This window comes from Balaenoptera ricei, chromosome 18, assembly GCF_028023285.1.
Source record: "Balaenoptera ricei isolate mBalRic1 chromosome 18, mBalRic1.hap2, whole genome shotgun sequence".
Lineage (NCBI taxonomy): Eukaryota > Metazoa > Chordata > Mammalia > Artiodactyla > Balaenopteridae > Balaenoptera > Balaenoptera ricei.
In genome coordinates, this window is record NC_082656.1 from 19,437,114 (window position 1) to 19,455,057 (window position 17,944).

General features: G+C 33.4%; 1 protein-coding gene across 6 annotated transcripts in view; it reads right to left on the reverse strand.

The window, feature by feature from the left end:
- Positions 1-17,944, reverse strand: part of RB1 (RB transcriptional corepressor 1) — a 131,003-nt gene that overhangs the window by 68,502 nt on the left and 44,557 nt on the right. For all 6 annotated transcript variants that reach the window (XM_059903292.1, XM_059903291.1, XM_059903294.1 and 3 more), the window contains exons 9-17: positions 15,814-15,891; positions 13,373-13,482; positions 12,345-12,422; positions 9,116-9,203; positions 3,334-3,450; positions 2,008-2,064; positions 1,896-1,927; positions 1,740-1,816; positions 495-691 (exon numbers count right to left, since the gene is read on the reverse strand). In XM_059903292.1, coding sequence (XP_059759275.1) covers positions 495-691; positions 1,740-1,816; positions 1,896-1,927; positions 2,008-2,064; positions 3,334-3,450; positions 9,116-9,203; positions 12,345-12,422; positions 13,373-13,482; positions 15,814-15,891 — 834 coding nt within the window. The remainder of the gene's footprint in view (positions 1-494; positions 692-1,739; positions 1,817-1,895; positions 1,928-2,007; positions 2,065-3,333; positions 3,451-9,115; positions 9,204-12,344; positions 12,423-13,372; positions 13,483-15,813; positions 15,892-17,944) is intronic.

The window sequence follows — 17,944 nt, forward strand, 5'->3', positions numbered from 1 at the left end:
CTATTTGTGCTCTTATAATGTTATAAACAATAACTATAGTTGTGTAGATTTTTGGATTACCTTTAACAATGGGACAAAAAAAAACAGGTTAAATTGAACTAAAAATCTGTATTTTTAAATCATCTCAATAACATAATCTCAATTTTTTTCATCATTTTGTTGAAATTTTAACAGCAGACATTTAAATTTTCATATATGACACCTCTATTTTAAATAAAGTTCCCAGATACTTTAAAGAATTCTGCTTTGTTTTGAAGTGCCAAGCTTTAAGAAAAGCTATTCATAAATAAATCCCTATATCAGACAGTCTGGGGAGCTCAAAGAAAACTCCATTCTAATATTCCACTTACTTCTTGGGCTATACACTGAAACATCATTATTCATTAAATTGCATATTTGTTCTTGAGGTAAATGTTAACAAATACCTCTCACTAACAGATAACTGTTATCCATATGCATATGAGTATCTTTAACTATTTTAGCTAGTTACTTACTGAGAGCCATGCAAGGGATTCCATGATTCGATGTTCACATCGTTCTAAATGTTTAATCATTTCTCTGGTCAAGTTGGCTTCTGCTTTGATAAAACTTTCAATCACTTTGTAAAAATCAAAAGCTTTTAAATTAAGTACATTCAGAATCCAAGGGAAGGACAAATCTGTTCCAGTATCCAGATTCTGAGATGTACTTCCTAAAAATGAAAGAAAAACATAACTTAGGTATGAAATGTTAAGCCTTGAATGACGTATTTTTCGGTTTGAAGGTTTTATCAAACAAAAAATTAAAACACAGTAGAAAGTCTAAACAAAAATTTTTATTTAGAACAGAATTTTTTATTCTGGGGTCCACAGACTCCAAGGAAATAGGCTTCCAAAGTTTGAGTGTATGTGCATATATGTCTTTCCTGGATAGAAGGCTCACAGCTTATATCAAATTTTCAAAGGTTTAAACACCCTAAACTTGTATCCGGGACACGTTTAACATCTAACCAGCAATGCATTAGCATATCCATGTTAGCTGTCTCATTAATCCTTGATTAAGAGAGGAAGTGATTCTTTAAGATTTTGATAATTTGATTGGTTAGAAAATATGTTTTAATTATGTATTTCTTGGTTATAAATCAGGATTCACAGTTGTCCATATTTGTTTACTAATTTAAGTTTCTCTTTTATTATATATTTGTATCCTTAGATTAATTTTCTTCTTTTGTTTTTTGCAAACAAAACTTTTTTTTGACATTTGCAACATTATTTGCAAAATAATACATGTTTAAAATTATATTTTAAAGAAAACCACTATTGGTGGCCTCTGTTCTGTTTATCTGGTGGATTCTAGCTCCAACCTTTAGTCTCATAACCACAGAATATATATGTAGCAGTGCTTCCGTATCAGTGGAAGCCGCTCAATAGTACTCCTCAGGCATTTTACAGTCTCATAAGTCTTTGAAGGGGTTTCAATAGGTACATTTCCTGGATTCAGGATAGCCCAGAATAGGGGTCTAGTGAAACTATTCCCAAGATGACATGAAATAATTCAGGTTAATAAAACCACTTTATGGTGACCACATTACGGTAACCAATTACATTCTTCAGTATACACTGATCTAAAATATGCATTTCTTCTCCTTAACTCCTTAACTTCTCCATTCCCCCCACCACAAAAACCCATACCACACATTAGGTAAGTTTTTTTTAACTTTAAATTGAACTGAAATGTTTATTTACTAAAATTCAACTTACTGCTATATGTAGCCATTACAACCTCAAGAGCGCATGCCAGCAAAGACATATGAAAGATGTTGTCATTCAGGAGTTTGCTAAAGGAAAAAAAAGAATGATTTTGTAACATTTCCTTTTGAAAAAAGAAGAGATTGTTTTACTAAAACAAAAATTTACCTAAAATTTTGAATGGATAATCGTTCTTCTTCCTAAAACAGATTAAAAAAAAATTAACTGAAGCCTTGTGTCAGCATTAAATTTTTTTTCTATTATGTTCTTTTTAACTTACTGATTTAAGCATGGATTCCATTACTCGGTAATACAATCGGACTCCAAGTTTGTATCGCTACAAAGAAAGAAAAAAAATTAGATCCCACTATTTTAAAAAACCATAACAATTACTAATTTTTTAAAAGTTTTCTCTTGAGACACATTCCTGACCCTTCTTAGGAATATGGCTACCAAGAGATCACAAAAGCTTGCTTGTCTAAAACTCAAGATTTAAGTATAAAATGACGGTTTTAACATTCCTGATAAATTTTCAAGAGGAGGGGTCCAGTATTTGGTTTTCTATCATTCCACTTCAGTCTACATCATTCAACAGATATACGTGTACTAAGAATATATTACGTACCTGGTACTATTTTAACCATTTTACATACTAATGTAATACTTCTTGTGACCTAGAACACATATTTTCAAGATAGCTCTCCAGGATTAAGAGAATAGTCTCTTTCCATAAAACTGGTCAAAGGCAAAAATCAGACCTACCTGATCTTATAAGCAAAAAGTTATCAAATAACTAGTTTTCATTAGTCCAAAGAACAGTCAAATTATAGATAAATAAACACACACACACACACACACACCCCCAAATCCTTCATTCCAAATTATGAGTACAAATTTCATATATAACCAAAAAGAACTTTTAAATATAATGGTTTAAAACACAGATGGAATCAAAATATAACCTCACTACACCAAAATAAATGTGTATAGTAGATTACAGTTTTCAAATATATTTTATATATTACCTCATTAATGCCACAGAGCAAAGCAGAGCAAATATAGAAACCTGAATCTCAAGAGAAGTTAGATGACAGCTCATATATGATAGAGCCAGATATAAACCCAGGGCTCTGATCCAGAGCCCACTGGCTTACCAAATATTAGTTTTAGATTTTCTGGAATAATAATAGCAATAGTAAAAACAACATCATTTAATAATATCACTGATAAATGGCATGTATAATATGATTCCATTTGTATAAGTATATGCATACATGAATATTCATATATGTAAAAGTTAAAGAATATACACCAAAAACTTAATGTTAGCAAGATTTTGATTTTTTTCTTACTGTATTTTTTAAATTTTCTACAATTCTTCTAAAATTTTCTGCATGTTTACTTTTGGTTTCTGTAATGAAGTGAGGGGAGCTGTCCCATAAAGCTTTCCATAAGTAGCAGCATACACAAGCAGCTGGGATATGGTATCTGCCAATATTTTATACTATTGGACAGATACTATTACAGCATTTATACAATTGGGACAGATGTTGCATTAGAAATTATTTACTATATAGTGGCACTAATCAAAATGAACTCAAGTTACCTGTGATCCAATTTCCATACATCCCTGTCCCACAGCTTTAGCAAATTTCTCTTTAAAGATGCACCCAATATCCTTCACTCTTTTCAGGATACTTTCCTTTGGATTCACTGTGCAATTCTTTAAGAAGGAAAAACATAAATTAACATTGAGAATACTGTTTAATCAGAGAATTAACATTTTCTGTTCTATAGTACATGACTTATCACTCTCAATTGTTTATACTGTGGAAACACTTCCACAATAAACTAGGTAAATACAACTACTGAAAATATGAGGAACATAAAGGATTCCATTCTGGGATAACAGTGACCAAAAAATACTAGAGTACAACTAAAAAACTCTATTATCTAAATTTTCTGCTGGCAAGTTAGAGAAGAACAGATTTGTTAGCCCTTTCCATTATCCATCAAAAACAGCCTCACAGATATTACAATTGATACCACAGAAATACAAATGATCATAAGAGACTACTATGAACAATTGAATGCCAACAAACTGGACAACCTTGAAGAAATGGATAAATTCCTAGAAACATACAACCTTCCAAGGTTGAATCATAAGGAATAGAAAATCTGAAAAGACTAATTACTAGTAAGAAGAATGAATAGGTAATCAAAAACCTCCCAATAAACAGAAGCCCAGGACCAGATGGTTTCACTGGTGAATTCTACCAAACATTCAAAGAAGAATTACTACCAATCCTTCTCAAACTATTCCAAAAAACAGAAGATGAGGGAACACTCCCAAACTCATTTTATGAGGCCAGCATTATCCTGATACCAAAACAAGGACACCACAAGGAAAGTAAATTATAGGCCAATTTCCCTCCTGAATACAAATGCAAAAATCCTTAACAAAATATCAGCAAACCAAATTCAAGAATACATTAAAAGGATCTTATACCATGATCTAGTGGGATTTATCCCAGTGATGGTTCCATATCTGCAAATCAATCAATGATATGCCATATTAACAAAATAAAAGATTAAAATTATGTGATCATCTCAGTAGATGCAGAAAAAGCATTTGACAAAATTCAACATCGATTTATGATAAAGACTCTTAACAAAGTGAGTATGGAGGGAATGTACCTCAACATAATAAAGGCCATACATGACAAGCCCACAGCTAACATCATACTCAACAGTGAAAAGCTGAAAGCTTTTCCTCTAAGGTCAAGAACAACACAAGGATGCCCACTCTTGCCACTTTTATTCCACATAGTACTGGAAGTCTTAGAGCAGTTAGGTAAGAAAAAGAAATAAAAGGTATCCAAATTGGAAAGGAGGTAAAACTATCATTATTTTCAGATGACATGATATTATATATAGAAAACCTTAGAGACTCCACAAAAAAACTGTTAGAACTAATAAAAAAAATCAGTAAAGTTGCGGGATACAAAATCAACATACAGAAATCAGTTGTATTTCTATACACTAATAACAAACTATCCGAAAGAGAAATTAAGAAAACAATCGCATGTACAGTTGTATCCAAAATAAATCTAGGAATAAACCTAACCAAGAAGGTGAAAGTTCTGTACAATGAAAACTTAAGACCCGAATGAAAGAAACGTTAAAAGACACACATAAATGCAAAGCTATTGCATGCTCATGGAGTGGAAGAATTAATATTGTTAAAATGCCCATACTACCCAAAGCAATATACAAATTCAATAAACTTCTTGTCAAAATTCCAAGGTATTTACACAGAAATAGAACAAACAATTCAATACTGTGTGCAGAACCACAAAAGACCCCAGATAGCCAAAGCAATCCTGAGAAAGAAGAACAAAGCTGGAGGCATCAAACTACAAGCTACAGTAATCAAAAAGCTACAGTAATCAAAACAGTGTGTTACTGATATAAAAACAGAGATCAATGGAACAGAATAGACAGCCCAAAAATAAACCCATGTACGTGATCAATTAATTTACCACAAAAGAGCCAAGAATATACAGTAAGAAAAGGACAGTCTCTTCAATAAATGTGTTGGTAAAACTGGAAAGCCAGTTTCAAAAAAATGAAATTATACCACTGTCTTACACCACACACAAAAATTAACTCAAAATGGATTAAAGACTTGAACATAAGACCTGAAACCATGAAACTCTTAGGAGAAAACATGGGTGGTAAGCTCCTTGTCATTAGTCTTGGAGATGGTATTTTGGAATTGACTCCAGAAGAAAAGGCAGCAAAAGCAAAATAAACAAGTGGGACTATTTCAAACCAAAATGCTTCTGCACAGTGAAGGAAACTATCAACAAAAAGAAAAGGCCACCTACTGGATAGGAGAAGATATTTGCAAACGATATATCTGATAAAGGGTTAATATCCAAACATACAAAGAACTCATACAACTCAACACCAAAAAAACAACTAGCTGATTAAAAAAATGGGCAGAAGAACTGAATACACATCTTTCCAAAGAAGACATACAGATGGCCAGCAGTCACATGAGATGCTCAACATCACTAATCATCAGAGAAATGCAAATCAAAACCATAATGAGGTATCACCTCACGTCTGTCTAATGGCTATTATCAAAAAGAGAACAAATAACAAGTGTTGGCGAGGGTGTGGAGAAAAGGGAACCCTCGTGTGCTGTTGGTGGGAATGTAAATTGGTGCAGCCACTGTGGAAAACAGTTTGAAGGCTCATCAAAAAATTAAAACCAGAACTACCATACAATCCAGCAATTCCACTTCTGGGTATTTATCCAAAGAAAATGAAAACACTTAATTTGAAAAGATATGCACCCCTATGTTCATTGTAGCATTATTTACAATAGCCAAGAATAGAAGCAACCTAGGTGCCCACTGATAGATGAATAGATAAAGATGTGGTATATATACACAATGGAATATTATTTGGCCATAAAGAAAAAACAAATTTTGCCATTTGTGACAACAAGAATGGACCCAGAGAGTATTATGCTAAGTGAAGTAGATCAGACAAAGAAAGCAAATACTGTATGATTTCACTTATATGTGAAATCTAAAAAAAAAAAAACAAATGAACAAACACAACAAAATAGAAACAGAGTCATAGAGATAGAGAACAAACAGGTGGTTGCCAGAAGGGAGGGATGTGGGGAAAGAGAGAAACAGATGAGAGAGATTAAGGGGTACCAACTTCTAGTTACAAAATAAATGAGTCACAGCTATGAAATGTACAGTATAGGGAATACAGTCAATAATTATATAATATCCCTGTACAGAGATAAATGGTAACTAGACTTACCGTGGTGATCATTTTGAGATGTACAGAAATATGGAATCACTATACTGTGCACCAGAAACTAACCCAGTGTTGTAGGTCAATTATACTTCAAAAAGAAACAAACAAACTCATAGAACAAAGATCAAATTTGTAGTTCTAGAGGCGGGGATGGGGTAGGGGATGGGGGAACTGAATGAAGGCAGTCAAAAGGTACAAACTTCCATTTATAAGGTAAATAAGTACTAGGGATGTAATGTACAACATGATTAATATAATTAACACTGCTGTATGTTATACATGAAAGTTGTTGAGAGTAAATCCTGCGAGTTCTCTTCACAAGGAAAAAAATTTTTTTTCTATTTCTTTTACTTTGTATCCAAATGAGATAACGGATGTTCACTAAACTTATTGTGATGATAATTTCATGATGTATGTAGGTCAACCCATTATGCTGTATACCTTAAACTTATACAGAGCTGTACATCAAGCATATCTCAATAAAACTGGAAGAAAAAAATGTCTATAGCTTCTAAGATTTTACTTACACACAGAAGAAAAGATGGCATTAATTTTTAAAATGAAGACACCTGAACTAATAAAGAAGCAAATTCAAAGAAAAACTTAATGGTCTTCAAGATATGCCCACTCTGAGATAGGCCATTTGTAGTGTGCATAAAACTTTGCAGTTAAACTGTTGTGCGTCATTTAATGTTAAGCTTTAAACTGAGCTCTGGAAAATGTCTTTGAGGCAGAATTTTCTGCCCAGCTGAAGTAGTTTAAAATTAAAAAGACTTCCTACCTACTCCAAATGTTGGAGGAAATATTAAAAACAATATTTAAGAAGAGAGAGATTATCATTCTTTTTACTTCTACCATTATCCCTTCTAAAAGTTCTAAGTAACTGGGTAGCTATGTTTGGGAAATATTCTTGTGCTACAGATAACCCACAAATAAAAGCAACTTTATGCAAATTGGACAAACAAAAGCAGTTTTGAGCCAACACAATTATGAATATGATGACAGAAAATACTCTGTTAATTCTTGGGGGGGTGGAAATATAAACAAGAAGACAACAAAGAATATGACAAAACCACAGGCAGCTTATGATATTAAATGGAATGTTAACCACACAAAGCACTTACCGGATAAGCCAAATTTTAGTAAGTCTCCTAGCCTCATCCAACTGCCACAGATGAGCATGTCAGTGGCTCCCAAGCCTCACTTGATTTTAAAGGAGTAAAGGAGCAAACAAGGAATATAGACACTAGTTTTCATTCTCTCTCTTCCTCTCTCCCTTTTTTGAGGGGAGGGAGGCTAGCAGGGGTCCTTCAGATATCAAACTCAGGGTCCATCAGGAGTTGCAAACTGCAATGCACACAGGGCCACTCAAGAAATGTAAATGAAAGTGGGCTAAATAAAAAAGACTGTAGAGATATGGCAAATGTCAAATCCTGTCTAATGTCACATTCAAAGAAAATATCTTAAAAGAGCCAGAGAGAAAAGATAGATTAACTATAAAGGAACAACAGATGGACTGACAGAAAACATCTTAGTAGCAACGAGAGCCAGGAAATAGTGAAGTAATATCTTCAAACTACTAAGATAAAGTAAAAGTCAGCCTAGAATTGAAGATCCAGGTAAACTACCTTACAAAAAATAAGAGTAAAGATATTTTTTAAAAAATATTTATATATGTATGTATGCATGTAATTTATTTATTTATTTATTTGGCTGTGCCGGGTCTTAGTTGTGGCATGTGAGATCTTACTTAGTTCCCTGATCAGGGATCGAACCTGTGCCCCCTGCATTGGGAGAGCGGAGTCTTTACCACTGGACCACCAGGGAAGTCCAAGAGTAAAGATATTTTAAGACAAAAAACAAAACAAAACAAAACAAAACAAAAAGCTTGTTAAGTTCATCCCAAACTAACCCCCACTAAAGGAATGATTAAAAGATGTATCTGAAGAAAGAAGAAAATAATTATGAAAGTGAGGTCTAAGTTGTAAAAAAGAATGGTGAGCAACACAAAAAGTAAATATGAGAAAATCTAAAAATAACACTGTCTAAATAAAACAATACTACTGGGGCTTCCCTGGTGGCGCAGCGGTTGAGAATCTGCCTGCCAATGCAGGGGACACGGGTTCGAGCCCTGGTCTGGGAAGATTCCACATGCCGCGGAGCAACTAGGCCTGTGAGCCACAACTACTGAGCCTGCGCGTCTGGAGCTTGTGCTCTGCAACAAGAGAGGCCGCGGCAGTGAGAGGCCCGCGCACCGCGATGAAGAGTGGCCCCCGCTTGCCGCAACTAGAGAAAGCCCTCACACAGAAACGAAGACCAAACACAGCCAAAAATAAATATAAATAAATAAAAATGTAAAACAAACAAACAATACTACTAATAATATCTAATTTGGAGAGTTAAAAAAAGCAAGAAATAAGATAATAGACAACTACATGTTGGTTGGGAAATGGGTGTTTAAAAAAACACTCAGTATTTTAACTTCTAATTTCAAATTTATTTGCCAAGATATCATAATAAATAATGTTTCATATATGGCTTACATTAAAATAGGAAATCAGATTTTCTGACGGTTGATCACTTGCTGAATTTAAGATCATCATTAATTGCTGGATAGTATTCATGACAGTCCTAGAAAAAATAGGAAGAAGTGTTAAGCAATGAAGGAGTAAAAAGAAAAAATGATAAGTATCTATTTCATAAGTTACACGTATCTTCAATCTCACTGTCTCCTGTTTAAGAGGTTCTCTGAAATAAGATTTTATAAAAGCCTTAGTGTACTGCTATTTATGAGGAATTACATTTTACTTAAATCTTTAAGAAAGCATATGTCCATCATCAGTAAGTTTATAATTAAAGAACTGATATGCTTATTTACTAATAGAACTAAATATCAACAAAACAATTGATGAAAGTAATGACATTATTTTAAGGATAAAACATAAACTGGCATCAAAATGGTAATATTTTAAGAAAACATTATTACAATTAAATATTAAATATTTTCAAATAAAGACGGTAAGATATTCAGTAACTCAAGTAGAGAACCAAGTGACTGTCCTTTACAGAGACCTTCAAGATGAAAGCATACATAATTTTAGAAGTCATCATCACTAAAACATAAAAGTAGGTCAATCTCTTAAGATCTCTTTAATTATATAATTGTGTGTGTGTGTGTGTGTGTGCACGTGTCTGTGTATGGTATACAGTAAATATTAATGTTCCAATTTTGGAGTAGCAGTTCATTGCTACTCTGTAGGCACTGTTTAATGATGCAAAAAACTGTAGAATGTTTATAGCCAAAGGGTTTTTAAATATTATTTAATAAAACATGTTCAGTGTTCTCAGTCAAGCCTCTCTAAACTGATATCTACACTCCTTCAACTTTTAAATATATTGCTTCTATGACGTGTACATGTACTTATCTACTTAAGCCACAATGACTAAAGCCATTAAGTGACCAACTGCTAAAACCAAAAGATCTTTTTTATTTGTTCTGATACTTGATTTTCTTGAGGTATTTGACACTCTTAAACACTTGCTCTCTTCTGAAACTCCCTTCCTCCCTTGGCTTCTTTGGCTTCATTCTCTGGCCTCCCCAATCACACCTCTCATTCTCTTTAATCTAACTTCTATCTCGTCCTTAAATGCTAGCATTCTTTAGGGTTCAGCCCTTAGCCAACCGTTATTGCTATTATGCACCGTCACTTCAGGCAACCTCATCTGTTTTTCTGGTTCTTTTTTTTTTAGTTTTATTTTATTTATTTTTTTATACTACAGGTTCTTATTAGTCATCCATTTTATACACATCAGTGTATACATGTCAATCCCAATCTCCCAATTCATCACACCACCCCCCCAACCCTGTTTTTCTGATTTTAACTCTCCCTGATGATTCCCAAATCTATAAGATCCTTATATCCTACTACTTACTACATTATCTTCTTCATATCCCATAAATGCCTTAAGAATAATATTCTAAATATGAATTCATCAACTATTTATCAAACCTGTTCTTGCTCTTTCATTCCAACTGCCTATCTCTTGGTTCAGATCTTCAGCATCTCTCAACTGAATTACTGCAATAGAGCATTTTGAGATTTTTGACTATGTCTATGGCAGCCGGGTCTAGGCATATGTACTTCGAAAAAAAAAAAAACACTCCTCAGGTTATCCTAATTTGCCTAACCACTGTGACAGACTGACAGGTCTCTCTATTTCTCACCACGCCCTCCTCAGTCCATCTCTTCACAAACTACTACCATGTAAACTTTCAGAAATCAAGTCTGGTTTCATCCTAGCCCTGCTTAACACCCAGGTATAGCAACAGGCCATATCCTGCACAAGCTAAAGTCCAAACTTCTGAGTATGGAATATAAGGCCTTTCATGATCTAGTACCCACCCTCCTCTCCTGCCATTTCATCTTCCCATTTAGTCCATCAATACAGAGCTGCTTATAGTTCCCCAGATGCATCATGTTGTTTCATACTTCCATGCCTTTGCACATGCTGCCAGTCTCCTGTGACACAAACTTACATGTTTCAAAATTCAGTTCAAATATCACTTCATAAAGTCCCTTCTGTGCCATCTCATTAACTTGTCCTACGTCTCTTACTATATTTAAAGAAAAATGTATTTTTATGTGTCTATGTAGCCATTTGAAAAAATTACTGATTGTTTTACTATGTACCAAGTATTGTCCTAGGTCCTAATGATTAAATGGTGAACAAGAAAGTCATGGTCCATGTGGTATGGACTTAAAGGCTATTGTGGGTATTGACAAAAACAAGCAAACACACAGATGAATTTATAATTACAAACTGTGATACATACTTTGAAGGAATAGAACAGGATGCTGTGAGAAAGAATAATAAAGGAAAATACTTCACAGAGAAATAAGTCTTCAAAAAAGTAGTATTTGTGCTGAACCTAAAAGAAGGGTAGTAGTTGGCAATTCATAGAAAAGAAGGAAGAGTTTCAAGAAGAAACAAAAGCAAATGTGAAGGTCACTGAGTACAAAAGAAGATTTTGGAGAGTTCAGAAAACTGGCTAGTACATAATGAGCTGGAAAACAAGACGAGGTTGGAGAGGTAAAAGAAGCTAGATCATATAAGGTATTGTAGGCACTGTTAAGGAATTTGCACTGTATTGCAATTGCAGTAGGAAGCAATCACAAACTTAACAGCAGGGTGAACATGATCTGATTTACATTTCTAGAATATTATTCTGGGGGCTCTCTGGAGAATATATTTGGTGATAGGGAGAGAGGGATAGTCATGAGAGTAGAAACAGCAAGATCAGTTAGTAGGCTACTGCAAAAAATCCAAGAGAAGGACAGAGATATCTTGGACAAGGGTGGGAAGAGTAGGAATGGGGAACAGCAGATGAACTCACATACTCAGGAGGCAGACTCCACAAGACTTGAAAACAGATTAGGTGTGGGGAGCAAGTGAGGAAAAGGACACTAAAAAACGGCTCCAATCTTTCTAGGTTATATACAGAGCAAATGGTGATACTTTTTTTTTCCTCTTTTTTATATACTGAAATGGAACACATTCTCATTCTAGGTTATATACCTTAAGGACAGACAGAACTACGTCTAATAATCATATCCTCAGCAACTAGTAACAAGTCTGGCATACAAAGAGCACTCTATATATTTGCTGCATGTATATATACAAATATATAATGAAACAAATGAATAAACCCGAAGCACTATAAAGTACTGAATAAATAATTATAATGAAAATCAAAAGTATGAAAATTCATACCGAACTGGAGTCTGTGGAAGAATCACATTTACCTCTTCATCAGGGTTACTTTTTCGTGGTGTTCTCTGCATTTCAAAACTAAATAATGATAAGCAAAGTCATTCAGACTGAAAACTTACAATTTGTGATTTATGAGTCAAAAAAGCAGTAAAGTACCTTCTGTTGACTCATAACATCATACAAAATGGTTAAGTAAATAACAGAAGTGATAGGAAATAGATGATCCAGAAGCTGTTTAAATAAATAAAATTTTATTTTTTTCATCATAATTTTTAAGTTGGGTTTCTTTCCACTAGGTTTACAACAAATGGTGTACCAATCACTAAGAATTTTTTTGAAAGTGCAAGTTAGATGTTTGTTTTCTCTGGAATGTTAGATGTTGATGATATTAATAGCAAGATTGTTCAGTATCAAAAAATATCAAAACTCAAGTTTTTCAAACATTACGCCTTCCAAAAACTTTACTTTGACTTAAATAAAATCTGAAACATTTTGTGTTTAACTTCCAAATTTTATATATATACATATTTTTTTAGTTAATATTAAAAGATTTCATGCTAAAGACTTAAAATTAACCACACTTACAATCATTCAAAAATTTTTTACAGGCGTGTCTCATTTTACTGCACTTTGCTTTACTGTGCTTCACAGATACTGTGTTTTATTACATATTGAAGGTTTGTAAACTCTGCATTGTCATATGATGGTTATCATTTTTTAGAAATAATGTAGTTCTAAATTAAGGTATGTACACTGTTTTTGGGATATAATGCTATTGCACACTTAACAGACTATAGTACAGTGTAAACATAACTTTTACACGCACTGGGAAACCAAAAAGTTTGCGTGATTTGCTTTATTGCAATGGCCTGGAACGGAACACACAATATCTCACAGGCGCCTGTAGTTACCGTCAACCATCCCTACTTTAGGATTCTATATGACAATTCAAGAGAATACAATTTTATATTAACTTTTTAAAAAATGAACCAGCATATCAACAAATAATAATATATCATGTATAATACCTGTCTGTAGGATCAGCCTGAAGAGTTTTATCATGATCCAGAAATAATCTTGCATCTATATCTTTGTTTTTAAGGTAAATTTCTTCATATTGTTTAGAGAGACTTTCCACCTCAAAGGCAAAAAATATTGATGATTATCCTTTTCATGTCATTACCTCTCAGTACACAGAAATACAGATTTAATTAAAGAATCTTGGTAAAAATATACACTTAATTTTACACTATACAGACTTCACATGGAATATAAATAAGGCATATCTAAAAGTGAAGTAAAGAAAATTGCAAATTTTTTTCAACTCAATTTTAAACCTATTTTATGCACATATCTCACATTTTATCTAGACAAGGATCACCCATGCTACAAAACAATACTGAGATGGAACTGTAAGATGAAAAGACATTATTATAACCACTTAATTGCTGAGATCCTCCATCCTATACATCACTCACTTTTAATCTTCTACTACACTTATCAATATAAAATAATTTTTCAAACACTGTAACAGACCTTTATTATGTATTCTGCCTATCTTTTCTAAATCCTTTGGTTCACTCTGACTCCCTTCAGTTACGTATCTTGGGCAAGAGTATAAGCTCAATTAATTAGCCCAATTAACATACTTGCACAATTTATTTCCAATCTTAGACACTTTTCCAAATGCTACAATCTATAATTCTTTTATCAGTTCTGATTCATAATTTTCTAATCATAATATAAAAACCAATGCCCAACAGAAAACCATTTAGCAGCCTTCTCCTGTGACTTTTAAAGCCAGAGTGTTTCCAACCTGAGAGAGTTAAAATTGCATTCTAAAATGAGTGGTAGGAAAAAATCCAGTTAAATGTAAACTTTTTGCTTGTTTGCATAAGTTTTTTAGGCCGAACAGCCATTCATGTTTGATTAGGCTTAATCGTCATTCCAGCCCTATGTCAGTGAGGTACTAATTATCAATCATTTATTGACTGGCAGCTATTAGTGCTATATAACGTAAAGTTTATCTTGAATTTTCTAATAATAACCCTGTAATCCTTTCAGAGGGAAAAAAATTATGAATGTCCAAGATTCTTTAGAGTTGTAAACAGCATATTTTTTGGTATATAAGTTGGTAACAGAACTCAGAAATACAACTTTTGGCCCCTTCTTGTTTCTTTAGTACCATGTCTTACCACTCACTCTACAGAACAGACCATACTATCACATATCACTGTGCCTTTAAACCTATAATTTCCAACCCCTGGAAATGCCACTTCTCATAAACCTTACTCAGCTCAGAAATCACATCACCTCCAAAGAATTTTCCGCAAAACCTATCTGGCCCACTTTGGATTAGGTAGCCCTCCTCTGAGATATCACAACACCCTGAGTACACATCTATTAGACTCTTGTAGACTCCTGTTAACGTTCTACTTCTGTGTCCGTCTCTTCCACCAGCACCTTAATGACAATGACTGTGAGTTAAATCTCTGCATTGATGATATCTAGCACAATGCCTGGCATATATTAAGCACTCACTAAATAACTGTTGAATGAATAAGTTAGTTAATTCAAGGAAGACTAGCTACCAACTCAGGCCATAAAATCAGCAATCTAGCTCTCTGATTTCATGTCTTTTGGTCTTGGTGACTGATACTAGGTGTGTCTGAAACGCTGCTTCTTCAATGAGTACTTGTTCTTCATCATTTATTTAAGCATTCTTTTCTCCACACATTACCACATAAAGTTCTCAGTTGTTCTGTTCTCACTGAAGAGCAAGACATATGAGGAAAAATGTGAAAAGAAACAGATGGATGGATGGCACACCACTAAGGTAAAACGTTTCTACCACATAATCACAGTCATTTCAACCAAAGCTACATCCAATTAAGTAGCTTTTTAAAAATACTCCAAAGAGTGAATTCCCTGGCAGTCCAGTGGTTAGGACTTGGCTTTCACTGCCGGGGCCTGGGCTCCATCCTGGCGGAGGAACTAAGATCCTGAAAGCCACGCGTTGCGGCCAAAAAAAAAAGCCTCAAAAGAATTGCTCCAAGTACAGTAATGCCAATAATGTTGATGGCACTAATCATGGCTCCTACGCTTAAAGAAGCATAGCAAAGCAAATTAGAATCAAATTTGATTATAGATATTTACTTTTATTTAAATATTTAATGGTATTTAGAAGTTCAAAAGCCTACATTCTGATTTTTGAAAAATTTTAGTACAAATCAACTTCTAGTGCAAATTTTTAAATGCTGCTTATTTATACATTTGAGCATAAATGGGTTCAAAAGGGGTTTTTTCTTACTATATAAAGTTGATTCACCACAATTCTACTTAGATTCTTTCCTTGAGTAAAAAATATTTAATATACAGTAAAGTGATCTTAAGAAATTTAGGCAACTATTCCTCCCTCGCTAAAGTCCCGAAACACATTAATTTTTTATTACGTTTTCTTTCAGATTACCTCTGGAAGTCCATTAGAAGCTACAATTCCAAGAGAATTCATAAAAGGTATAAAATTTTTGAAATAAACATTTTTCACCTGAAAAAGATAAAGTTACATGACCATTAAAATTAAAAAAAAGAACAATCTCTGTCACTATTAACAACAGAATGAAAGTGTTAACTGACATTTTGATCAATGAGTTACATTCAACCCAGTGTGATGCTTATTTATAATTAATTCAATTATTCACTTTTTAATATATGTGAGGCAGATTTCAGGTCCTAAAATGGAGGTGCAGGGGGGAATTGTTAATGAAATGGGATTTATAAGAAGAAAATCCATCGGAACCAACTTCAGTATGCCACATTTAACAAATGGTGAAAACATGGGAGGCTCAAAAATATTAAGCGACTTCACCAAAGTTACACAGCTAGGAAGTGGCAGAGCTGGAAGTGAAACCCAATCTGTCTAGCATCAAAGCCAAGACTCTTTTAACTTCTCTACACTGCCTCTGATTTCTCCCCAAAGCATATTTTTGGGCCACTTCACACACATTACCTAGCTTAGGGAATATCGAGTCAATTATTTTAGCGTAAATTTAGGAAAATGACCTGCTTTTATAAGAAGATGATTTCACATACAAATACCCAACAATTCTATTCAAAACCGAGTGAAAATGTTTTGGTCATTATGCAGTTTCACACAAAAAACCCTACATTTAACATGGATAATAAAGACCGTCCTTGGAAAACCTGGAGTTATACCCCTAACTAGTTTACACTGGCAAAGTGTTATGGAATTTTAAATAACTTACTTTTCTTCACTTAACTTCCTTTTCCAATTTGCAGTCCACATTTATTAAGGTAGAATAATTTAATATCTTCCTATTAATAAGTTCCTATCTTCTACTTCACAAAAATGCTTTAAGAATTAAGCTTCTGTAATACATATTAGTATTGTTTTCTAATTAATTCCCACTGAACTGGAATAATTATAAGGTGGGTAGTTCTATTTAACCAATTAGTGTGACTAACCAATAATTATATAACCATAAATGTAACTAACCAATAGTTATATAACTATAAATGCTACAGGTAAATAATCAAGTGTCAAATTAATATGAATTACCCCCAAAGCTATTAATCACCTACACTTTACAAATCGTTATTATATTCTAAATTATAGAAGAATTATTTAAAATAAAAAGGAAAAACATGATTTATTCCTGATTTTTGAAATGCAATTTTATAAGTAGTTCTAAAATACAGAGAATTAACAACCAGGAATTAGAAAACTGCATTTATTCCTATTCATTATCTTGAGGGACTAAGCAACAGACTGGAGTAAAAAAAAATATTTCAACTACATTTGTCAGCTTATTAGCAAAGATAATTTGTTATTCTAGAAAAGTAAATATATTACATGTGTAAAGTTGATACAGCTATATGTCTATATCTATATATTTGTTAAAATTAACAAAAGCCACAGTGCTAAAACCCAGATATCTTGATAAATCATTCCAACACTTCTTAAACTAGATTTTGAGATCATACCCCCAATTCCTTCCCAGAGTTGACAGAGCAATTTCAAAGATGCAACATTTCACATAGCTATCTAGTGGTAGTGAATTGTGGACAATATAACAGTCTATGAGAGAAAGAGCACGGCACAGTGAAAGAAGCACTGGTAGCAGATGGTCCAAAGCATAGACTCTGTTAGTAATCAGCTATCAGTCTCTAGAAGCTTGTTTATTCATTAGTAAAAGGAGGCCAAGTACATTACTTGTAAGAGTCCTTCCAATTCTAACATTCCAGATTTTATTAACAAGATAAGCAATTCCTGGGTGTTCATGTATCCTCTACCAGTCATTAACATCTGGTGTGATATTTAGAAAAAGAGTAACTATAGAAGGCTAAACAGAAATTTAATGTTGGTATCACTTAGCACTAAACCAAAACACTAGGGTTTTCTGAGCAGGATACTTGAAAACATTAGGAGTATCAGTAACCACGGAGGAATCAAAGAACAAATACATTTGAAAACTATTGCCTTAATCATGTACATTTCAATGATTCCAGAGTGAGGGAGCTATTCTCTTTAAAATCAAAGTAACTGAATATGAAAATTAAACTTTTTATAAATATTTTGC